A 25922-nucleotide genomic window follows, 5' to 3' on the forward strand; every position below is an offset into this window, starting at 1 on the left:
TGTCCAGAAAAGACTAAGGCCCCTGTCCGTGATTCGCTGACTTAACAGGACCTGCCCCAACTGAGGTTCAGCCATGGATGGCTTCACTGGGAAGGTACTTATGAAGTCAACTGGAGTTTAGAAAAAAAAAAAATTTATATATATATACATACATATATATATATACATATGTATATATATGTATGTATATATATATATATGTATATATATATATACATATATACATGTATATATACATATATATATATATATGTATATATATATATATCAGCTTCACTAATCTGCTGTTTCTAAACCATACTCCTCACCACAGAAAGTCAGTCAGTGAGCACTCACCAGATAAGCCATGTAAAGTGCCAGCTCAGGCAAGGAACATCAGTGCCCCAACCTCTACACCAGTGTTAATGGGGGAATGACACCCCCAGTGTTTCCTGGTGCCACAGGGCTGGGGGCTGGGGGGCTCCATGCAGCAGGGAACACATGGACAAGTTCAAGAGCATTTGGTTCAAGTTACTAAAAATGCCATTAATTATATCATGAACACAGGTGCACCTGGGCACAAGACGTCACATGAGTGAGAGGACACCTAGACGTAATGCCTCCCCCCCAACCCCAGGCCCTGTTGGGAGCCCCTGCCTACCCCCTACCTGGCCTTTCTTGAACCTCCCCTTCTTACTCCTGGCACCTTTCCCCAGCATGTGGCCACCTCCCACAGGTTTCTAGGTTGGCACAAACTCTGCTCCCTGGAGTGGCTGTCCCTCCTGTCCTGCCTGCAGCCCCTGGCAGGGAGCACCTACGCACTGCCCTCAGCTCAACCTCGATTAGCACACCAGGCCGTGAGAGGCCCTGCCCAAACTCAGGTACTCTGCAGTGTGAAAGCACATCATTCTCTTCACCCCTGGGTCCCACCAAGTCCTGACCAGAGGGAGCCCAGGTATCTTGTAAACTCAGTGACCTACTTATAAACTCAGCAATCATTCAGCAAGGAGCATGACAGCTTCTGATTGCCAACCCCGAGCATTTTGACCAAATGAGGTGCTACTTTGCATGGCCATTTGGGCCTAAAGCACACAGGTGCCTCCGTGCCCTCTCTGCCCAAGGTGTCCCCAGACCCTTCAATGACCAAAGGAGGGAGGTGACAACAGGCAGAAGCCGAAGCTGGGGAAGGCAGCTTGGAGCAGAGAGCAGGGCTCTGAGTGGAGCGGTCAGGCCACACACCCAGTCCCCTGCTCTCCTATCCTCGTGGCCTTGGACAAATGAGCAAGCTTCCTTGAGCCTTGGTCTCCTCTTCTGGAAAACAGGACCGTGAAGACCAACTGGCTAGGCTGAGAGGACCCCAGGAAAGGCTGGAACAAGTATGTGCCCCACCCCCAACCTCATGATTCCTCTTGCTAAGACCCCCTTCTGGCCCCCAAAATGAAAAGTGTGGCTCTGAGCACCTCCCAGAGCAAGCCGGGCCATGCGGTGACCTCACCGCGCTGCTGCCCCTGATCCAGTGTGGTTTCTAACACCAACAGGGACAAGCAGAGGCAAGCACGGCTGCCTTCATATACTGCATCAAGACCAGACCACTAGGATAACCGAGAAGGAAAGTGAGGGCTTACACCAATCAAGGCAAAGCATTTCTACAAGCCCAGGGATTTCTCCGAGAAATTAAAAAGGGAAAAGGCAGGAGACAGGGAGAGGTGGCTGAGAGACCAGAATGACAAGAAGGGGCCACTGTCACCAGAGCTGCCTACCAGGCCGTGCTGGGAAGCTCTGCCATGCACCTTCCAGAGAAGACCCTCTCTGTACCACGGCTCCACAGAGCCTGCCCTGGGCTCCAGGCAGCATAATGACACTTTGTCCCTCCCAAGACAGAGACTGCTGGCCAGAGAGGGCTGGGCACCCCTAAACACACAGCATGGGGCCTTCATCTTGGGTGGGAAACAGAGATCATTAAATGGGAGCAAGATGCCCCACTCAGGAGGATGGAATGACATCAATGTGGCTATTCTATTTTTCCATCTCTAACCTACCTGGGTGACCCGATGGGGAGGGCAGGCAGGACAGCCACAGAGGTGCCCCAAAACAAGGGAAGAGGGACTCAACTCAGACCCACCGGGTTCCCACGCAGACACTTACAGGTACCACCCAAGCCAAACACGTGACATCAACGAGCCAAGACAGCTCATCGTCGTGAGCGTGTGACATGTGGCGTGTCTGAGGCGAGGGGAGCTACGTGTAAGCCCCTGGGGGCACAGTGGGTCCCTGCCTTATCCAGAAACCTTCTCAGCCTGCAGGAGGGGCTCACGCGTGGACTCCAAGACGATGCTGGCCAAAATGCCGAATGAGGCAGGAGCCTCCCAGAGCATTTTGCGATCTCCGTGCACAACGGAGGTTGAGCAACCACCGAGCTCAGGAACCAGCAGCACACACCCCAAGGGGTGCCCCGGGAAAGTGCCACTGTGACCACGCAGTTGTTCACAGGGTCAGGCCAGCCCAGCCCAGACCTGGCTACAAGCCACGCCAGAGCATTTCCTGGACTCAAAAAGAAACAAGAGCAAGTCAGACGCAAGAAACAACTTACTAGAAAGGTAGTTTGGGTAGGAGGAACAGCAAGGCAAGCCCCAGTGGCTGGAGGAGCAGAGTGGCCTCTCACTGCGGTGTAATATCAAGTGTTCCGAGGGAGCAAACGTCACATCCATGACAAGAAACAGCTAGAAGGAAAGATCAAGCCTTCCTACTCATCAAAATAAGGTCACTGTAATCGTTTCATTTCAGGCCTGAAATTAAATTTTGGGAGCAGCTCATGATGTGCACCATCACGAAAGCAGAACCTGGCAGGACTCCAGAGCCACCGCCTCCACTGGAGAAGGGCCAGAAGGTCTACTTAGGAAAGGAAAACGGAACCGTCTTGCTGGTCAAGACGCGTGTATCAGCGGTGAGACTGCGCGGCCCAAACCCTTTCCGGACTTCTAGGCTAGGGACCCGCAACTGACCCGGACAAGAGGTCTGGTTAACTCCGGAGGCCCTTTAACAGCCCCCTCAGGGCCTGAGGCCAGCACCATGCTGCCCACCGTACTGGTGAGCAAATGTCACACAGCCAGGGGCCTGGGTGACAAAGAACTCAAGATGGAACTCACGGATGAGGCAGGAACTGACAAAGTAAAAGGCACTAGCCCCCCCCCCCCCCCCGCCCCGGGTCCTGAGCTCCCTCTTCCACACCACCCCTGGCCGCTCAAACCCAACCCAGGGCTGGAGGGAGAGGGCCCGACCTCCCTTGAAAGCTGAGGCAGTGCCTGAAGGCGTCATATCCTTTCCTTACATGAGATCTAGATCTGAGCAGCGCACCTGCCCCGCGTCCACATCAATCAACCAGTCCTAGCAGGGACAGGGAACCAAGGGCTCATGAGCAGGAATGATCACTAGGCCACCGGCAGCTACTGGGAATTGAAAGCGAAACTGTCTCAGTGCCCAGAAGCTGAGATCAGAAGATTCACTTCTGCTTCAGGATCTGCCATTTAAAAGCTGTGTGACCTGAGTAAGGTACTTAACCTCTCTGGCTTGGTCTCACAGGGCTGGTGATCTGACTCACGAGGCTGCTGAGACAAGGTATCAAACAGCACAAACCAGCTCTGCCACACACATGGCCTCCAGCTCCCACTTCCAAGTTTAAAGCATTGCAACATTCTTTGGGGAAGGGAAAAAAAAAAAAAAAAAAAGGCCAAGAAACAAAAAACCACCCTGACAAAAGTAAGGGGGCAAGGCCACTAGGGTCAGGGAGACCACCCTTCACCGGCCAGGTAACCTCAGGTGGTGATGGACATCATGCCTGTGCTAATCAGTTTTCTCATCTGTGAAATGAGAATGACCCCATTCTTGACTTTCATGGGCTGCAGTCAGAACCTGGCAAGTTTACACCCTCAGCCTTGAGAGGCAATGCAGACACAACAACAGCCACGTGACCTCACTGCGTCGGTTCTCCTGCCAGGTCAGAGGGGACGAGGGCTGAGCAAAAGGACACCCAGATGCTCTGGGTGCACCAGGAGGCGCTACCACGGACGGCCAATGGGACCGACCCTGACAGAGGGAGGGCCCCTTCCCCCCAAACACAGACAGCCATCAGAACCACAGAACCCGGGGCGTCTGGGTGGCTCAGTCAGTTGAGCACCTGACTGCAGCTCCGGTCATGATCTCGTGTCTCGTGGGTTCAAGTCCGACCATCAGGCTCTACGCTGACAGCTTGGAGCCTGCTGCAGATTCTGTGTCTCCTCTCTCTCTGCTCCTCTTCCACTCATGCTCTGTCTCTCTCTCTCTCTCTCTCTCAAAAATAAGAAAACAAAAACAAAAACAAACAAAAACAGTGGCACCTGGGGACTCAGTGGGTTAAGTGTCTGACTTTGGCTCAGGTCACGATCTCACTGCTTGTGGGTTGGAGCCCCATGTCGGGTTCTGTGCCGACAGCTTAGAGCCTGGAGCCTGCTTCGGATTCTGTGTCTCCCTCTCTGCCCCGTCTCCACTTGCTGACTCAAAAATATAAACGTTAAAAGTAAATAAATAGGGGCACCTGGGTGGCTCAGTCGGTTAAGCGTCCGACTTCGGCTCAGGTCATGATCTCGCGGTCCGTGAGTTCGAGCCCCACGTCAGGCTCTGTGCTGACTGCTCAGAGCCTGGAGCCTGTTTCAGATTCTGTGTCTCCCTCTCTCTGATCCTCCCCCGTTCATGCTCTGTCTCTCTCTGTCTCAAAAATAAATAAACGTTAAAAAAATAAATAAATATTTTTTAAAAACCACCCCCTTTTAAATAAATAAATAAATAGATAGATAGATAGATAAATAAATAAATAAATAAATAAAACAAACCATGGGGCGCCTGGGTGGCTCAGTTGGTTAAGCATCCAACTTCGGCTCAGGTCATGATCTCACTGTTGGTGAGTTTGAGCCCCACATTGGGCTCTGTACTAACAACTCAGAGCCTGGAGCCTGCTTTAGATTCTGTGTCTCCCTCTCTCTCTGTCCCCCACCTCGTGCTCTGCCCCTGTCTCTCAAAAATAAACATTAAGGGGCGCCTGGGTGGCTCAGTCAGTTAAGGGGCCGACTTCGGCTCAGGTCACAATCTCGCGGTCCGTGAGTTCGAGCCCCGCGTCGGGCTCTGTGCTGACTGCTCACAGCCTGGAGCCTGTTTCAGATTCTGTGTCTCCCTCTCTCTGACCCTCCCCCATTCATGCTCTGTCTCTCTCTGTCTCAAAAAAAAATAAATAAATGTTAAAAAAAATTTTTTTTAAATAAAAAAATAAAAAAATAAACATTAAAATTTTTTTAAATAAATAAAAACAAATTTAAAAAAACACAGAACCTTTCCCAAAACTGCATCAACAACTTCAAACAATATTCAGCAAAGTAACAACAAGCAATTAATAAGTGGTCATTTAAGTAAAACAGGACTACTGGCCATGCTCACGTTCCCACATCTGTCATGTATGTGGTAGGTATACCACAATGACTCTGGTGCATGTTAAACATTTGAGTGAACCCCTGAGATGATGCTGAGAACTCACCGTGTGGATGTCTGTCGTGTATTCCTTTAACAGCTGCCCCACCAACCCTCCAGTCATGACTTTGAAATCCTGCACACCGAATCTGGTGTTCTCCAAGCAGGACCTGTTGGTACCTTCCTCCTTTGACTACCTCCCCTGACAAAGGCGGAAATGGGAAGTGCCCTTGCAGGAGGAAGGGAGAGAGGGACAGAGGAGGAACCATGGGCTTCCTTCAAGGAAGCAGTTGTGTGTCAGTGCTGACAGTGTACCCTTGTCCCTGCAGAGGTCAGCATGGCACAGGTGCCCTTACCTCTTGACGAGCCCTTTGCTCTGCCCCAGGGACAGGAAGCACTTCATGTGGCCCCGCACACAGTGGCCCTCACTGGCTATCCCTGCTTCCAAGAGTCACCAGCTGTGAGTCTGAATGTGACATGTGTATGAACGGACTTTGGGAATCATCGGGGCCATCCAGAATTTGTTAGTATTTTCCAATTCACAGATGTTGCTTTAGCTTTTTCACTAATGTGTCACTGAGACAAGCTGAAGTAAACACAAGACCCTGGAAGATAGCCTGAGAACACAGTCTGAGTGCTTCAAAGGCACCAGCCAGCTGGGTCCATGGTCATGCTCAAGAAAATGACAAATGGCTGGCTGGGTGCCAACTTCACACATTTAATTCACCAGAGCAGAACCTTGGAGTAAGCATCACTTATGGGGACCCGCCAGGACAACTTCCAGCCGCCAACGGAGGCCAAAAGTCACAGCAGGAGAGATCATCTTGTTCCACGAGGAGCACGGTGGGTCCCACCTGGGAGAAGGAACAAACATGTGACGACGCCATCCTCACCCTCTGGACTGGCAGACAGCACTCAGCTGGCACCCAGAGAGAAAACCAGGATCAAGCCACACTGGAGAAATCCCAGTTAAAAGACCAGCCAATGGGAAACGGCAATGAACACAGCATAGACCGAAAAGATAGTTGCAAGTAGCTAAAACACGAGACACCATCAGGAAGACAAAAATGAGAGTGAGATAATCATTTTTGCCCAGCACCACCACAAAATTAGGAAGAATCAGATAATCTGGTGTGTAAGAGGAAGTGGGAAAGGCATGGTGGGGCCGGGGGTGGGGGATGGAATAAGCACAACCCGCGGGGCAGCAGCTCAGAGCTGGGCCCTCCCCTGGGTTTGTATGGTCAGGCTGGGCTAGTGGCTCACGCCAGGGGCCACTTGTTCAGACGAGGATGGACAGGAGTCACGGGGTGGGACCCACGAGCCTCAACAGGATGTGCATGACGAGCACAATCCTGCAGGTCTGGCTGGTGCCCAAGAGCGGTCACAGCATGTAAAAGCAAAATAAAGTCGGAAGCCACTGATCCAGAAAAGGAAGGTCCAATCGAATCCACGGGCTCACAGCAAAGGCCTGGTGCGTGCGGCCCTCCCACACACACTCTGTCCTGGGGAGAGTCCTGGGCTCTGGGAATGTACCTCTCGATGGGTAAGAGAGTGGGGAGGCAGTGAGGGCCCTGATACTGGAGAGAAGACTTCCAAAGAAAGGCCCTCGGCAGTCAAGGAGGAGAGCACACCGGGGTCTGGACAACAGAGTTCCAGGTGCCCTGTGTGGGTGGTTTGGGCATGGGAGACACATGATCAGCAATCACTCACTGCCACTGTAAGCATCCCCCAGTGGCACCGAGTCGAACTGCTGCCCAGCTGGCCGAGACAAGGGGTTCATAACTGGCAGAAGGAGCCCTGTGTTAGGTCACCAAATGTCCCAGAGCTCTGTGGGATAAGAAGGCCCCAGGAGTGGCCCCTATCACTGTGGCTCAATATTCTCCACTAAGAGCGCATACTCTCAGTCCAGCCGGAGCTGAATGAGGGCTCTGGGACAGCAGGGGACCCTGGGAACAGGCACAGCCACCCGGGGGTGACGGGCCACAAGAACAGAGCACAGGCCCCGTGGCTGTGGGTAGAGAGAGGCTTCCGGGAGCCATGACCACAGAGCTATCTATGCTGACAGAGCACTTTCTATATGGGCCACGGGCATGAGGAGATGGAGGGATCGCAGGTGAGTGGGGCGAGGGGCACAGGCCCCTGAGGAGGGAGAGGTGCTCTGACTACAGCCTTTGACCCAGGCAGAATGACCAGCAAGCAGCAGGCACCCACCTCGAGGTGTGCTGCAATGACAGTGCCATAGACAGGCAGCCAGAAGCCAGACTGAGCTGGCTTTAGTCAATCCTGCAAGCAAGGACCACCACCCCCGCCACCACAGAAAATCTGTGACCAGCCAAATTAGGAGCAAATGTTTAGAGTTGAAAGGTTAAATTGTCCCCACCGAGGACCTTCCAGTACCCTAAACATAGGAGCTCCCAAAAACCCCATCTTTGAAGGAAGACAAACCTTAGTGATGACATTTGCCACTTGTTAAATCAGAGTGCCAGGACATGGGGCATGCAGCAGGGTCAGTGTTCTGTGAGGAAAACGGATGACCTTCATCTTTCTGCTTCTGAACCAACTTAGGGAAGAAGTTTTAGGCCCACAAATGCAGAATCCAAAAGCCCCTGCCTGGGGAAAGCACTCGGCAGCCTGGCAAGGTTTGCCAATGCCCGGGCATGAGTCTGGTCACTGGTAACAGATAGGCCAGGGCCCCAAGCAAATGGCCCTGAGGCTGCTGTCCACGGCACCCCCATCACAAGCAGGCTGCAGGGGCGGGGAGCACCCTGCAGGGGAAGGCACTGACTGCCCCGTGACCACACGAGGCCAAGAACTTGCCACTGGCCACCAGCTCCTGGGCAGAGTCAGGCCACACTGTAGGACTCCCTGGCCCCTACTCCTATCACCTACTTAATAAAGTGCCACTTTATACCTGGTTTTATTTGATAAAAAAGGGAAAAGGTAGCACGACAGGCCTAGGCCTACCACAGGGAAGGTGCTATGAGCCAGCCATTCCAGACTGTGTCCAACCAGACTGTCCAGCTGTGGGCCCATGCTGATGCTCCAGGCAGCTTCAGAGGTGCCTTTATGGTGCGCTCTGTGAGGGAACACCACCATCCTGGGCTAAGATCCGGGGCAACGTAAGCAAGAAGGACATGGAAGGGCTTGCTTTATGGAAAAGGAGTCTGGCAGAGCCAGAGAACAGCGAGTAAATCAGATATATAAGCATGGAGAGCCCCCCCCCGCCAAGGAGTTACAGCCACCAGGCTAGGGATCTACCACGGGAGCCGAGCTGCCAGTATCCAGACCCGGTGCAAGACACCCGCCCTTGGAGCAACAGAGCAGACTGCGCAAGGCTAGAGTTAGACCAGGAGACCGCACAGGACCCGCGTCCCTCTTGACATGGTCCCACCACACATTCATCTGATAACGGTTCACTATGCTCCTGTGTGCTACAGCAGCCCAGCTACGGCTGGGACAGAAGCAGGCAGACCTCTAGGGACATGCTGAGTGCTGGAGGGCACACAGAGCGGGGACCCTCTGACCCGAGATGACAAAGGAAGGGGCAGGGTGTAGGGTCGGGAAGACATGGAGGTAAAGCATTCCAGGTGTGGGCACAGGGCACTGTGCCCTGAAGCCCAGAAGTGTGTGGTGCCCTGTGGTGCAGCATGCCCTGGCCACCCTCCCCATCCTCTCTGACCCGTCACCCTGACCGTGATGCTCAAGGAAGAGGTCCAGGCCGCTCCCTCAGCACATCCTCCCATGACTCCCCAGGGTATAGGCTCTTCCCCACCACCCACCTGGGGCCCAGGAATGCCACTTTTCCTTCAGGTCCTGCCAAATATCCCTTCTCCAGGGACCTCTCCTGGCTGATAGGTAGGATTAAAGCCCATGGGACTATCCCTCTTCACTTGGAACCATCAATGCCCAGCACAGGGTCAAGCACTGGAGGACTATTTGCTTACCTTGCTGTTATACCTGGGACCTGGCTGCAGTCTCGCCAAAGTTAAGGACACACATTCTGGGCCATCAGATGCCTAGGTCTGACTGGGACCCCACATGTAGACATCCCACTCACTCACTCCCCACTGCCCAGGCTTCACCTGGCCTGGAGAGTCTGGGGAGCACTTGCCAGGTGGCCACAGCTCATGGAAGGTATGCACAGACTGCTTTATTTCAGGCCCTGCATGATGGGTGCTCATCCGCTGTGCAGACAGGGCAGGCTGGCACAGGGGCTGAGGAAGGCTGGCCCCATAAGTGGGCACAGGACAGGAGGCTGGCTGCTCTGTTAAACAACCTGCCTGTATGGGCTGACTGTTGCCACTCGTGTTCTGTTTTTTTAAACACAATCTTCTGACTCTTTGGGTTACCAAAATCTCAGCATACATCCTGAGTGGAAATGATGACATGAGGCTCACTTTTCTAAATTTCCCCTAAATTTTCCATAGACTTCAGGATTCCTCCTGGACTCCGATGTAAAACTGCTATGCACATCTGATTTCTGCTGTGCTCATCTGTGGCTGGGGCAGGGAAAGGGGAAGCAGCTAGAGGCTCCAGAACCCTCAAGCCTGGAACCTGGCTTTCAGAACAGCAATGCTCATCTCCCCAGAACTGGCCAACTTGCAGAGCTCGGATTCTGGGCCTCCTGACGCCACCTGTCAAGCTTAAGGTGAGCTCAGCACCACCCACAGGGTGAATCGATAGGTTAAAAAGTAACGAGAAACACTAGCCCCAACTTTAAACAAACAAAGCTTTCCAGGCTGCATCCTGGCTAAGGCCCAGCCTTGAGTGCGTGTGAGCTGTGTCCCCACTCCCCTCTCTAACACACCCTGCGGGGTTCTTCTGAGAAACGCTACTGACTCCAGAAACCATCCACTGTGGGAAGCCTTCCACAGTCACCACTGAGTCCTGCCACCAACTTGTCAATAGGTCCTGGGGACTCACACAGACCCTGTAGCCTTGAGCAGCCAAGGAGTCGGTTGGCCAGGAGTCTATGATGCCTGTAACCCAGGAGACCCTCCACCCAGAGTTCCAATGGAGTGGCAAACTCCTGACTTTCCAAGACACCTCAGGCCTTAATTATTCTCCTGGATGGCTGGGGCTATGGCATGGACAGCCAGCCCCTTCTCCCCTGCTCCTCCCAGCCGGGTGTCCTGCTCTGAACTTGGCAGCCACCCAACCATATCAATATCAGTGAAGGTTTGGAAGCAATACAAGCTGTCCCCCACCCTGGCCATCGGCTGTTCAAGGGACAGCAGCTCAGATAGCCAGAACCTGTATCCAGGCCCACGGGGCACGCACATGAACGCCAGGCAGGGGCAACATCCTGGGTCTGCAGCCTGATTCAGCCCCAATTGGGCCAATATGAGGTATCCTGTTCCACCGCCCCAGGCCTGGGCCTTGCATCCCGCATCCTCCAGTGACCTCCCTGCAACACCCCCAAGCTCGTCCGCCCTGAGCTTCACAACAGCAGAGGGACGCCCACACCTGCAACACGTGGTGTGCTTGCTCTTAAATAGCTGAGCCCCAGGAATAGCACCAAGAGCCCCAAGAAGAGAACACAGAGGTGGTACCACATCTATTCAGACCAGCCACTCACCGAAGCTGAGCTGTGCCTAGCAGATCCCACACTTGGCAATCAATTCCTGTCACCCGAAAGCATCTGGACTCAATGAATTTACACAAGAGACCAAGACAAGAAAGAGGAGAGGCAGGTCACAGGAGCCACGTGAAGATCCCAGAACAAAGCGCGATTAGAGCCACTGTTCCGGGTGGGGCACAGACCCCGATGAGTTGCCCTCCATCCCTGAGGAGAAAGCGGTCCAGCATCAGCCCAACTTCTGCTGACAGCCTGGGAGCCTTGCCCTGCATACTTGGGCACCAGTGAAACCCATTCACTGGCCACATTCTCACAGCCCAGGTTCATGGTGGTGGGGGAGCAGGGGCGGTGGGGGGAAGGAGAGGGTCTTAACCTCATCTGCTCAGAGACAGGACCTTCCCCACAGAGATACTAGCCAGCAGAGCCAAAGGCAGGAAGGACCGGGGGCCACATGGCATCAATCCTACACTCTAGGCCAAAACCCGTCTAAGAATCCTTAACACAGCTCCACTTCCTGTCAGGAGGAACTGGCACAGATCACTGGGTCATGTGGCTCTGTGCACAAGGCTCCCCACCAGCAGGACCCTGTGCACAGGTAAGGGAGCCAGCCAGGCCTCGTCCCGACGCCAGAGCAAGCTGGAGACACGCTGAACACAGGCGACCAGTGCTGGCTGTCCTCATCCCACTTGCCAGATGCACTGAGAGCTGAGCACATCTCGCTGGAACAAGCAGACATCTGTGAGCGTCCAACACCAAAAATAGTGTGACCAGGGGAGGAAGGAACACACTCTTCTAGCTGTGACCTGCCTCTGCCTCACATATCTCCCTGCAGTCTCTCCACACTGGGATGTTCCCCACACGATCCTGCCCTCGGGTCTCCCCACCACACAGCACCTCTGCCCAGCCCTGCAGCAGTTCAACAGTCCCACCGATTCTGAAAAAGGAGAGACGACACTGAAAGATAAGAGCAAGATCATGCCATTTCTACTGACAGAAGCCAAGAACCCAGATACCTCAGGCCCTTGGCAGAGAGGCCTGACTGCCCTTCTCCAAGTCGTTTTGGTTTTTTTTAATGTTTATTTTTGAGAGAGAGAGAGAGACAGAGCATGAGCGGGGGAGGGGCAGAGAGAGAGGGAGACACAGAATCCGAAGCGGGCTCCAGGCTCCGAGCTGTCAGCACAGAGCCTGGCATGGGGCTCGAACTCACAAACCATGAGATCCTGACCTGAGCCGGAGTCGGATGCTCAACCGACTGAGCCACCTGGGCGCCCCCCTTCTCCAGGTCGTTAGGGCTGCTGGCACCTAATTCAGAATCCATCTATAGATGATACTCATTCTGAGCTGAGAAAGCTCTGGAAGATTTACCCTGCGCCCCCCCCCCCCCCCCCCGCCTGTGGAAAGCTCACTCCTAGAGGCCAGGACATGCCTGCTGCTCACTGTCTCCTGTCATCTAGTTGTTCCTCATGCCACGAAGCACACGTTCGAAAGACACCCCAATGAACAACCAACCCCTGAGTACAATCCTCCCCTGGAAGATGACACTAGTCCCACTGTATCCCCAGGGACCTAAGGCTGAGGACACAGAGGGAGGGGAGAGGGATGCTGCAGCCACAGCCGGACTCCAACGGGAGGCAGATGCCCGCCCTCCCACCTCTGCCAGGAACACCCGTGCTTGGCCCTTCCTGCCCAGGCTGCGCACGAATCGTGTTTCCAGAGTTCACCAGCAGGTCACAAGTAAAAAGGACAGGCCCACCAGAGGCTGTGCCAGTCTGGAGCTGTGCCCGAGAAAAGCTCCTGGGCAACCCAGGGATTTGCACGTGGAATGGGAAGCATTCCAAGTCTGCATGAAACTGGGGTGGGAGGGAGGGTGCAGACAGTCCTAGGGCAGACACCCTCAGGTTTGAGGTTCAATTTAATCTATGCTGACCGTGTATCCTCAGGTCAGTCACCATCGTCCAGGTGTCCCTTCAGTGAAATGAAGGGGCCAGACCAAAAGGACACTCCAAGATCTCAGTCCAGCCCTGAGACGTGACAGGAAGCCACAGCCCACAGGGGCGGCATGCCACAACACAGGGGTCCAAGGTGTGAGCCCGGTCAGCACATTCTACGAGCACACATAGTCCTCACGTCACACGCCCGTGCCAACACTTCAGACCAGCAGCTCTCAAGCTTTGTCTGTAAAGGGCCAGAGAATCAATCTCTTAGGTTTTGAGAACTAGACAATCTCCATCACAAAGACTCAACTGCTATCATACGGCAAAAGCAGCCTTAAATGATGCTCCGTTCCAAAAAAAACTTTAGAAACACAGCTGGCAGCTTGCATTTGCCCCTTGGGTCATGGCTTACTAACTTCTTTCAGACTCTAAGGATAGCACTGAAAGAAGAACATGCCATAGGGGCCCCTAGGAGGCTCAGTTGGTTAAGCGTCCAACTCTTGATTGCGGCTCAAGTCATGATCTCACAGTTGGTGAGAGCGAGCCCTGTGTCGGGCTCTGTGCTGACAGCATGGCACCTGCTTGGAATTCTCTCTCTGTCCCTCTCTCTTTGCCCCTCCCCACTTGCGCACATGTGCCCTCTTTCTCTCTCTCAAATAAGCTTTAAAAAAAAATGCCGTAACAGTCTACTTCGTTGGCATCCTTATCCAATTCTGTTCACCTCATATGGCAGCAAATGTGCCAGAGGCCTTGGTTTTGGAAGCTAGCAGCTACAACAGCAACACTGGGCACAGCAGACCTCAGCTTCCTTGAGGACAAGAGGCCCACTGTCACTAACGGTATAGGGAAAGCTCTACCACTAATGGTACAGAAAACAGAGCAGCCAGGATGGGGACAAGACATGGGATCCCTGTCAGGACCTGGAGAACAATGTAGCGGGGAGGTTATAGGCAGGAGGTGCCCACTGTCAAGGGGAAGGCCATGCTAAGCTAATGCCCCACCCCCAGCTACTGCACACTGAGCTGTCCTGACCATTCAGTGGGCCTTCTCCTTGCTGTAAGTGTTGCTCTAGGTCCCTTAAATCATCCCCTCCAGATGCGGGGAGAACCACAAGGTCCATATCAGGAAGCTGATTTTCCTCCAAAAAGTCACTGTCCAGGAAAAAAAGTGGGGGGAGGAACCTTCCAACCCACTTATCCTCAGGCCAATGGCAGGAGGCGAGGCTAGTCTAAGCTCTCTGGGTCCCAGCGGTACCACCCCCCACAAGGAAGAGCAGCATGAAGGGTGGCTGTCTCAGCCCGGCCCCTCGCCCCACCTCTGATCAGCCTATGCTTAACTGTGGGGCCTGAAAGCAAGTGTGGGGCCCTAGGCCCATGTGCACATCCCATAAGCAGAAGGGGAGGCGCCAGCAGGACAGGGGCAGGGAGTCCCGCCTCCACAGTTGGAAGCCCTGAGGCAAGTGGACTGCATCTGCCCACAGGGTCAGAGAAAACAGCGCTCCTCCTTAAGCACTACTGGCACAGGCCCCAGCCCTGAGGCCAAGCCAAAGGCAGGAGCAAAGGCAGCAGCAAAGTCCCCTACCTGTCCACCCCCCCCCAGAGGGCAGGGAACACCCAACCCGAGGGGCCTCCAGGCCATTTCCTACCTGGAAGAAAGCCCATTTTCCACAAGTCACTTTTTGATTCAATGTGGAACTGAAAGAACTAAATTCACCAAAGGAGAGATTCTGCCCCATCTGAGCTCATGGCCAGGGAAGGGCCCAGCAGCCTCAGGTGCCACAGGGTGGAGCCCAACCTTGCCAATGTCCCTCAGGGCCTCTGTTTGGTTTGGGGACACGAACACAGAAGTCGTGCCACTGGGAGGGCTGGGAGGTGGTGACAGTTTCCTTGGCCTCGTTGCCATCTATACCCAGGTGACCCTGATCGAGATCCTCAGGCAGGACCCGAAGCTAGCCCAAGCCCACCTCAAGTGTGAGAGCCAACATGACCCAATTCCCTGGGGTCAGGTTCTCTGTCACCTGCGATAAGGGGACTCCTGAGCCCATCAGTGGTCCGGCAGGTGTCAGAAGCCCCATAGACCCAAACTCTCGTTGGAGACCCATCAGTATAGCTGCTATCAAAACAAACAAACACACACACACACACACACAATCCAGAAAATACCAAGTGTTGGTGAGGATTGTTGGCTGAAGAAATTGGAACTCTTATACACTGCTAGCGGGGATGTGAAATAGTGCAGTCGCTGTGGAAAACAGCTTGGCGGTTTTTCAAAAAGTTAAACATAGAATTACCATATGATCCAGCAACTCAACTTCTGGATATATACTCAGAAGAACTAAAAACAGGAACTCAAGTGAAATAAATCAGAGAAAGACAAATACTGGAAGATCTCATTTATATGTGGGATCCTAAAAAAGAAAAGAAAAAAGACAAACCCACAAAAAGAGATCAGACTTGGGGTCACCAGAGGCAGGGAGTGGGGGGAGAAAAACTGGAGGAAGTGGGGGGGTCAAAAGGTGCAAACTTCCAGTTATAAAATAAATAAGCACTAGAGATGTAATCTATGACATGGGGACTACAGCTAACAGTGCTGTTATGACATACAGAGAAGTTGCTAGGAGAGTAGATCTTAAGATTTCTTATCATAAGAAACAACTCTTTTTTTTTTTTTTTTTTTTGTATCCATATGAGATGAGAAATGTGAACTCAATTTGCTGTGGTCACCATCTCACGATATGGGTCAGTCATGTTACTATTCTGTACACCTTAATCGTATACAGCGCCAGATGTCAATTATATCTCAATAAAACTGGGAGGAAAAAGGGGGGGGGGAAGCAGAGTCTCAAACAGATGTTTGTACACCAATGTTCACAGCAGCACTATTCACAGCAGCCTAGAGGTATAAACAACCCAGTATCCATCAACAGACAACTGGATAAACAAAATGTGGTATATCCATACGATGGAATATTATTCAGCCTTAAAAGGGAAGGAAACTGGCACAGGCTACAACATGAATGAACCTTGAACACCATGAAAGAAATGAGTCATAAAAGGACAAATACCAGGGCGTCCAGGTGGCTCACTTGCAAGAGCATGCAACTCTTGATCTTGGGGTCATGAGTTCAAGCCCCATGTTGGGTGCAAAGATTACTTACTTACATAAACAAACAAACTTTAAAAAACATCTAAAAGGACAAATGCCATATGATCTCACTTACATGAGATCACAAAAGTTATCAAATCCATAGAGACAGAAACTAGAATGGTGGGTGCCAGGGGCTAAGGGAGGGGAATTAGTTTTTAGTGGGGACAGAGTTTCAATTGGGGAAGATGGAAAAGTTCTGGAGCTGGATGGTGATGATGGCTGCACACACACTTGATATCACTAATCTGTACACTCAAAAAATGGTTAAAAAGGGGAAAAAATGGTTAAGATGGTAATTTTATGCTACGTGCTGAGATCTCACCACAACTTTTAAAAAACGTTTACTTATTTTTGAGAGAGCACAAGCAGGGGAGGGGCAGAGAGAAGGGGACAGAAGATCCCAAGCTGGCTCTGCACTGACAGCAGTGAGCCCGATGTGGGGCTTGAACTCACGAATCACGAGATGATGACCTGAGCCAAGATCAGATGCTCAACTGACTGAACCACCCAGGTACCCCTCACCACAATTTCTTTTTAAAAGGCTCCAAGAGGTCCCAGATAAAGACTCTCGCTGATTGGTTGGAGCACTCCCAAGGCCTCCCTTGACCATGGCCTGTCACAGGATGGAATCCCCCAGAGAAAACGCTTGTCTACGGAGTGGCGTGAAATCAGCGTGGAGTCAGTCCCCCCACACTGACCCTAGACAGGGGCTGGGGCTCGTCTACACCCACACAGGCCACTGCAGTCACAACTGCTTAGTCGGCTAGATGATGAAATTAACCCCAACTTCCTGCCGGGGCATCCCTTACCCCCACACCCTCCGGCTGCCCCGTCACCCCAGCCTCCCTCCTGTGGCCAACCTCTTGGATCTCACGCAGACTTCAGCAATCTCAGCCTCTTCCCGTATGGTTCCAACTGCTCCACTCCCACGGCACCTCCTGCCCACAGCCCGCTGTGTTTCTCCCTCCCAGTAGTCATCGCCCATGGGCACCACCACCATGCTCTCCGTGGGCCTCCCCCATAGAGATGTGAGGGCCTTGGGGCATGCCTGGCTAGCCTGCCCACCACGAAGCCCCCGAGCCCAGAATGGCACCTGGCCTGCCTCGGCCCACCAGCAGATCCCAAGTCAGCCTGATAAAAAGAACATCAAAGCCACATGCACCTGTCCAAGTGAGGGTTGTGGTGGGCCGGTCCCCCCATCAGAAAGAGGTCAAGGGGCACAGGGAAAAGTAAGGGGAAGCCCCTTGTTATTCGGCCTTTACACACTGGGGCTCCACTTGCCCAGACTGGATGATGGAGGAAACAGGGCCCGTACCTCCCATCCCTGGGGAACAGCATTCTCCTGGGGAGAGGGGGCTTGGCCCCTTGAGACTGCCCTCACGTCACTCCCCAACAGCCATGAGCCGGCATGCAACCTGAAGGCAAAGATGGGGCCACCGCACCCAGAGCTCTGGGCCCGGCTCCTCATACTCCGTTGGCAGAGGCCGCCAGCCTGGTGGGCTCAGCAGGCACCCTTGGGCCTGGTCGGAAGTCTCCCCAGAAGCTCAGCCAGCACCTCATGCCTCTCCTCTGCTGTGCGGCCCCTGCCCACTGCCCACTCCGCCATCACCACCTGCTGAGGCTGCCCAAGGCGGGACGGAGAAGAGGGACACGCAGAGGGGCCCAGCTCCCTCAACACAGTGGGGTCGGCTCCGCGGCAGGAAAACTGCTAAAAAATCTGGGGAAAGTCATTTCCTTATTTAAAAAAGAAACCCTTAACGATAGAGACAAACGAGTGGATATTTTAAATTCTTAAAGGCCTCACATTCTCAGGTCATTTGTGGTACACTGACACATGCATATACACAGGGGGGCGGAATGGACTGGACACAGTGCAATGACAGGACCATCTGACCCAGCTGCTCACTACTATCTCAGGTGACGCTTCAACCCAGGGAAACTGAGGCTCAAGAGGAAGCCTGGATTCCCAGGCTGTTAACAGGAACTAGCTAGAGCCAGTCCACCTGACCCCAACTCCCGCTCCTCAGCATCCTTGGAGGGAGGCACCTTCTTATTAAGACACCTTCCCTACATGTCTAAGATGGACACGGGGACAGCAAGGCAAACAGTGAGGCGCTGACACCCACTGACAGCCCGAGGTAGGAGCAGAGTTAGCTGGAAGGGCACACATTCAAGGAAGGTGTCCCCGAGTCGAGCCTCATTTTCCCCGTCTGAGGAACAGTGAGAACACTCGAAACAACCCAAAGGCGCAGTAGATTAACCAAGCCCCCAGTCAGAGGCAGTTCATTAACTCCTCAAAGACGGGGTAATCCAAGGCTACCTGTTCCACAGCACATTTGAGAATGCTGGGAAGTGATAAGTGGGCACAAGGCCCTTGAGCCAACTTTCTCTATGCTTTAGACAGCATCACCTGTCCTCCATCCAGCCTTGGCTCCCCCAGTATCCAGAGCACCCACTCTCCAGAAACTGGTCAACACCAGCACAATAAGGGAAACCTGGCATGCAGCTACCCCTGAGCAAAGAACATAATCCAAGAACTGGGACAAAAAAAAAAACAAAACCAAAACCGAAAAAAAAAAAAAGGCTGCTGGCTTCCAGAGCTGCCACATCAGTTCAAAACACCTTCCACACCTTCCAATCACACTCAGGACATTTTAAAAAAATCACGTGACATCCACATCTGGGTACAAAAGCGGCAACCCGGGGGCACCTGCGTGGCTCAATCGGTTAAGCATCCAACTTCAGCTCAGGTCACAATCTCACAGTTGGTGAGTTCAAGCCCTGCATTGGGCTCTCTGCTGTCAGTGCAGACTCCACTTTGAATCCTCTGTCTCCCTCTCTCTCTGACCCTCCCCTGCTCATTCTCTCTCTCTCTCTCTCTCTCTCATAAATAAACATTAAAAAAACAAACAAAGCACAATAGCTCCTCGTTCTCTCTTTAAAAGCAACCCAGAAAGATGTAGACTCTGCAGCCAACACCAACAGGGCAGCGTATATACATCTACCACCTGAGCCCTCGACGTTAATAACAATGATAGGCACCCACCACAGACCTGCAGCAGCCCTCGGATCAGCCACCCTTATCCTTCCTCCGGCCCAGAAACACTGTCCTGTTGCCCATTCCCCTGTGCCACCCCAGCTCAGGCCCTTAGAACCCCCATTCCATCCCCGGCCTCTCGCCTCTAGCCCTGCCGTCCCTGACCATCCACTCCCACAGCCCAGACCACATCTCTCCCGAGCCTCGATTTCAACATGCAGAAGTTGTACCACTCGGCCACACGCAGCCTCGGGCTCCACTCTGCCGTGCAGGCGCACCGGGGGTGCCCCTCACTGCACTTCAGCGCTTCTGCACAGCCCTCGGCAGGGGACAGCAGACAGGGCTCCCAGCACACAGGAATCCCCAGGGTCGGTGTGGTGCCCCAAACACGGTACCCGAGGAATACTGATCCGTTAGGGGGCACACAGCAAGGGAGACGCAGTCACTAAAAAGTAAAGCCTACAGCCACGTTGAATAACACAGCTAATATAGTGTCGGGAAGAAACAAGATCTAATATCTTAAGAGGACATCACTATGATGATGAGGTGCCCAGACATAAGACAGAGGAAGGCACCAAGGTGTCAACAACAGAGATGGCCTTGGCCCATGGGAACAGGAAGTCGCTCCGTTCAGCTATTTTGCAAGCTTTCTATGCTGAGCTATGCTCCTTTTATAGTGAACTTTTCAACTTGTGTTACTTTTTTTTTTTATGTTGTATTTATTTTTGAAAGAGAGACAAAGAGAGGGCACACGTGTGAGCAGGGGAGAAAGGGAGGCCGAGAGAGAGAAGGGGTCAGAGGATCCAAAGCGGGCTCTGCACTGACAGCAGCGAGCTCAGTATGGGGCTTGAACTCACAAACCTCGAGATCATGACCTGCGTCGAAGTCGGCCGCTCAACCAACTGAGCCATCCAGGCATCCCTCAGCACGTGTTACTTTTAAATAGGAGTTCCATGACCCCACGAACTTGACAAACATGAGAGGCCCCCTCCCCTCCAGAAGGGCTGCAGGGAGTCACCAACATGCCCTGACCTGGTGACTCAGCCAAGAAAGAGCTGCATCACAATGGCCAGGGAGGGACCTAGACCAGAGAATATAATTAGCATCAGACTCCAATGCAGCCACTTGGTGTGGGGACAGGAGGTCTCTCGCTGGATGGTTAATTTGGACACCAGCTTTTTTGTTAAAAAGTAAAGTGACAAAACAACTATGTACTATAGTTGTCTGTCACTCACTGCACCTACAGGTCAGAGGTCACTTGGGGGGACTGTTCTCAAAAGCATCCCTTTGGGCACTTGGTTGACTGTGGAGCGGCCACATATCACCGGAGGTAAGATCTCAGACAACTCCAAGTTGTGCTCGTCACAGACCCAAGAGAAACTCATAAAGACAGGGGAAGGGGAGCAAGGCCCTAAAAATGAAGGACTCAAAGGAGGCCAAACCCCACGGGCATGGATTGGCAGCCTGGGCCTGGCCAGGCTGCATCAGGCAGGGCTGCTGCCACATGAGAAGGAGACTTCCTGAAACCAGTGTCTGCTCCAGAACCAGTTACTCGGAACAGGGGAAGCAGTGTTATTGTCAAAGACACTCCAGAGATGTCACAATCTGGCTATGATGTCAAAACTACTTCAAGGGTGATGAACTCTGGCCTTGCGATGAGTCAACAGAGGGTGGGTTTCTGCCAAGCAGCCTGCTGTTTACACACAATCACCACAGTCACCGTGGTGGTGGTGGCAGGAACAGCGTGCAAGCCAGAAGCCTAGTCAAGGGTCACAGTGGCCGAGGCGGGGCCCGGCCCCTCCCCACAATCTCACTGGCCGCCCGCAGAAACTTCTCTCCCTTGCCCCCACACCCTGGGTCATCCACACATCCTGTCACAGCGCCTATGAGACAAGAGCCTTCTAGGAAGGATTCACCCCACCCGCAACTATCAAGAGCGTACTTTGAAATACACAAGTAAACTGAACCCCTACAGCCAGAGGGCAGGAGACAGGAAGCGGTGCTCTGGACACCAACAGGCCGGCCGATCCACCTGGCCCGGCCTGCCAGGCCACCTCCCTTCAGAGGGGGCAGAGCTTGGAGCCATCCCAAGCTGGTTCTCAGCCCCATCCCAGTTGGGAAATTCCTTCCGGTGACTTGACCTCCCAGAGTCTCTTCCCATTTCCTCACCTGACAAGTGGGAACCACTCCCCGCCACAGGCCTGACAGATGGGGGTGAGATAAAGTAACGTGTGCAGCTTGGGCCAGCGCTGGCGTGTGGCCGGTGAGCCACAGGTGTTGGTTATCACCATCTTTAGGCTTTCTCAGGGCAGGGGGCACAGCACAGTCACAGTGACAGCCTCAGGAATTTGCATGGCCATTCATGTCACCCGTGCTTGCAGGAGTCCAGAGCGCTGGCATTTAACTAGAACTGGAGGCCGTGGTGGGATCCCCTTTCATAGTTGCATCCCAGTGGCTCAAACTCCCTCCCAACTCAAGAGGCAGCCTGGGCCAGAGGACAATCCGAGTGATCTTGGGCAGGTGGCCGATGACCCTCTGGGTGCCAACCGCCCTCAAAGGCATAGTGGGAACAATCGGCTAGCCTTCCAGCCAAGGTTGTCAAGAAGATGACAGGAGCCTGGACAAAGGACTTAGAGGGGCCTGGCCCATAGCCAAGAGGGGCAGCACCAGCTATTTCTGAAGACGGCTGGTCTGAAAAGCAGACAGAGCTGGCAAGAAGCTGTCCTGCTTAGGGCTAGGTGGGCACCCCCAGAAAGGGGAGACAAGCTTACTTCCTGGGGCCTCGCTGTGGGAGGGGAACAGAGGCTAAATTAAGGCTCCTCCTGCCACCAGTGCCCGAGCTGACATCCACACAGCCGCCCCCTTAGCAGCAGGCGAGCAGCCCCCAGCACAGCTCTAGAACAGTCATGGAGTATTTGCGGCAGGCCTCCTGCATGTCCTCTCCCCACACACCCTTCCCCAGGACAGAGCCTTGGCAGCTGTCCTCCATGCCCCAACACCCTCTCCAGTCTCTTGTGTCTCAAGGCTTGAAGGCAGCATGCCTGGAACCCCCACCCCTCCCTACACAGGATCCCTCACCCAGAGACCCCAGCCCTGGCATCTCCTCGAAGCACCTCTCTCAATCAGCACCCTTTTACACCACCCCACAGCATCACATCATCCCATTTTATTTCCTTCCTGCTGCTGGCAGCTGTCAAGTTCTTTGTGCCCATTTCTGTGCTGTCTTGTTCACTATTACATGCCTCCTGCCTCCAGAATGTCAGCTCATGACACTAGAGGCCCATCTCGGTCACTTCTGAACATACAGCACCTGAGCAGTAGCCCTGTGCAAACCAGCTGCTCGATCAGATTTGGGTGGATGCAGGAACCCAGGCTCCCTGCCTCCCACAAAGTCTATTCAAACCTCCAGGTGGGAACCAGCTCTGGGTACAAGTGCCAAGTGCTGAGAACAGGGAGAAGGGAGGTTGGGGGTGTTAGGGCTGCACTGATGGCCACACACGTCAAGAGAATCCTCACAGCCTTAAGAGAAGAAGGAGCCAGAGCTGAGAGAGGGCAGGGCACTGGGACCCACACAGCCCTGACAGAAGGATCTGGAACTGGGAGGGGTTGGGTACTGTGACCCTCACAGTCTTGAGGAGAAAGATCTAGAGCTCGGACATGGCCAGACACTAGGAACCTCCCAGCTAAGAGAAGAAGAATCCAGAGCTCAAAAAAGGGTCGGGCAGTAGGACCTTGCAACCCTGCAAGAAGAAAGAGTCAGAGCTGGGAAGGGTCAGATACTGGAATATGCACAGTCCTGAGGATCCAGAGCTGGGAGAGGATCAGGCACCGGAATCCTCATAGCCCCAAAGGGGAGGAATCTTGACTGGGAGGGGTCACTCACTAGCCCAGGGCCTCAAGCAGGTAGAACCAAGATTCAAACTCAGACTACAATCTTCAGGCATCTTGAGCCCCTCCCTGGGTCCTCAATTTTTCCTTAACGACAATATGCTCCTCTCCACCAAGGAGCTTATAAACCAGGAGAGAAGGTCACCCAGCAACAGAAATACCCAGGCGGTTGAGGCAGGTGCCCCAAGGAGGGTCACTTCCTCAGAGTGGCCAGGGAACACTTCTCTAAGCAGGTGCATGATGCTATCTTGCAAGGATGGATCTATACCTCCGCCCTCTTCTCTCCCAGAAGTAGCCCACAGTGAAATGGGAGATCTACAGGCGTAGCTGCCTCGGGACTCACTCGAGTTTTTATATTCAAGAAGAAGCTTCACGAAGCCTAAGTCTAGACGGTGGCAGCTGTGTATATTACCTTCTGCTACATTCCAGACTGGCCACTAGGTCTACACAAAGGCAGCTCACACTCCACACCCCTCTGGAGAGAGAAACCATGGGGGACTTCTACCCAGGCTCCTCCAACAGCTAGGATTACAGGCTCTCTTTGGCCACAGAGAAAATTTCGCAGTAACTTCCTCTCCGGTCCCCTGCCACATCTGAGTCTGTAAAAGTCTCTTTGCAATTAAAAGTAAAAATAAAAACCCTCTCCACAAGTTGCTATTGACAAACCATATAATAACCACAGTGCTACAGAATAGAAAACTCCAGACAGTATTGACAACTGCACATAAGAGGTTTTGTTAGTAACCCCTACACTTCTCTGGTCGCACAGACCAGTTCTTCAAGTCACTGTCCCCACGCCCACCACCCAAAAGCACCCAAGCCGCCCTGATTTTAGCTCAATCCTCTACAATGCCCAACAAGTAATATTAAATATGAAATTGCCAAGTAACTTAAATTATCAGTCGGCTTCCGAGAAAAACTCAAATTTGGGTCACCCTCAAAGTTTAGCCCAGCTGGCCTAGATGCCCCTACTGGCTTGGAGAAGTTCTTTGAGGGAGCCCCTCCTGGCTGATCAACACTGTCATACACAGCTGTGCTTCGAGGGGGATAAGCTGGAGTCTGTAGTTACCTTCACCCTCACATGAGGAAGATCCAGCTTAGTTAGGGGATGTAACCAACACCCTAAATTAAAAATAGCAGTATGACAGCATGAGGTGGACACATAGGCAGACCTTCCGGACAACCAGATCAAGCAAGGGCAGCATGGCAGGGAAGGCGGGGCTCTTAAGTGACCAGGTACCAAGTTCACCTTATTTACATGACTCATGAGCTCTCTCCCCCAGCTGTTTCTAGGAAAGCCCGCCTTCCTGCAGGACAAGTCAGAACTGCCTAGGGAAAAGACTCCAGACTGGAATGCCACAAGGAAAGGAGACTTAAGCTGGACACAGTGTCCCCACCACCTCCTCCTCACCTGCAAGGGCACCTTAGCCTCATCTTGAGGAATCCTTTTGACAAGGGGAGAACTCGCTCTTCTAAAAAAAAGAGACCTCTTCTGTGAATGGGAAACTGTGACACCAGGACAGGAAGGAAACTGCCCCCCCCCCCCAAAAAAAAAAAAAAAAGTGGGAAGAAGCACGGGAAGGGTGGGCACCAGGAAAGTGGTGGGAACGTTAACAGGGGAAGAAATTCCCGGCTTAGCTAATGGTGCTGAACAAGTCTGGGGCAGGAAGAAAGCCACATTCCTTCCTAGTTAGTCTCTCTCCTCACCCGCCCTCGGCCCCCCCATTCCCAGTATACACAAACACACACACACACACACACACATGCACACATGGAGCAGGGCCTCCATGAGCCGGACACCAGACCCCTCCCCAGCCACTTTATGACTGCAAAGTCCCCACTTTCCAGGCAACAAGGAAAAGGGCTCCCAAGCCACTTCTCCTCCTCAGGTCCTGACCACTCCGGGCACCTGCAACTTCTGTCCCAACACAGACGGAGGGCGCCATGACGCAAACAGAAATGGGAAGAAGCAAGTTTCTGATCAGGGTCCCAGATGTGCCCCCAAATCGGGCCTGAAAGAAGGTGCACTGCAGCCTCCCCCCAACCCACGCACACTGAGCCAGGTGGCAGAAGTGAAACGCCTCTAACTTCCCCAGATGGGCCCAAATCAGTCCCTGAGAAGTTTGAGAGTCAGCAGCTAGGTGCCCACAAAGGGCTCCCAGCCTGGGAAAGGCACCATGCCAGCGACCCCCCACATACACACCTTCTTCCCCCCAAAACATTCCCACTCTCTAAAAATGTCCAGTAAGGCAGGGTCACCTGCAAGGAGTAGGGGAGTTGGAAACAAGCTGTCAGTTTCTGCCCAAACGCCCCTTCCCAAGAACCAACAATGAGCCCAATTCCAAGGGCTCCATTGGTGTCAAAGCCGGCCCTCCCAATGAAAACACAGCTTCCCCACACAAACGGAACAGGATCTCCACAGGTGCCCCGACAGCGGTGCCCCACTGATCCACCCTGCCTGGCACCCAGACGGAGAAGCCCCAAGCTTCCCCTCCACCCTGTCCTCCGGCCCGGTGAACAGCTCAGTTCCTGCCCAGGTGCTGGGTGAGCCGGGAAAGGCTCTGGAGCCTCCGGGTGCCGACTTAGTCGCCCACCCCCACCCCCGGACCAGACACGCGAGCTCCGGGTCCCTCGGCCGCCTCGGGCCGCCCGCCAGTGTCACCTCCCAGCGCCGTAAAGGAACACTGTTCCCCGCGCTCCAAGCTGGACAGGTGCCCACCCCGCGACCTGTCGGCCCAGGGACCCGAGAACAGCACCCCGGACGCCGGACCCCGCGCCCCCAGGCCAGGACGCCTCCGCGAGGGGCGCGTGAGGCCGGCCTGCGCTTCGACTTCTCCGACGGCCGCGCCGGGCTCCACGCCGCTCA

The 25922-nt window shown here is 53.6% G+C and overlaps 1 protein-coding gene across 2 annotated transcripts in view; it reads right to left on the reverse strand.

The window, feature by feature from the left end:
- ELL (elongation factor for RNA polymerase II) overlaps positions 1 to 25922 on the reverse strand; it is a 78301-nt gene that overhangs the window by 52197 nt on the left and 182 nt on the right. Inside the window, exon 1 of one of the 2 annotated variants that reach the window (XM_049640268.1) lies at positions 5540 to 25917. The exons of the other annotated variant lie outside the window; for it this stretch is intronic. Within the exon in view, the coding sequence (XP_049496225.1) occupies positions 5540 to 5596 (57 nt within the window). The 5' untranslated portion in view covers positions 5597 to 25917. Of the gene's footprint in view, positions 1 to 5539; positions 25918 to 25922 lie in introns of those variants that run through there. 2 annotated transcript variants of the gene reach the window in all.

The sequence above is a fragment of the Panthera uncia genome, chromosome A2 (genome assembly GCF_023721935.1).
Source record: "Panthera uncia isolate 11264 chromosome A2, Puncia_PCG_1.0, whole genome shotgun sequence".
Taxonomy (NCBI): domain Eukaryota; kingdom Metazoa; phylum Chordata; class Mammalia; order Carnivora; family Felidae; genus Panthera; species Panthera uncia.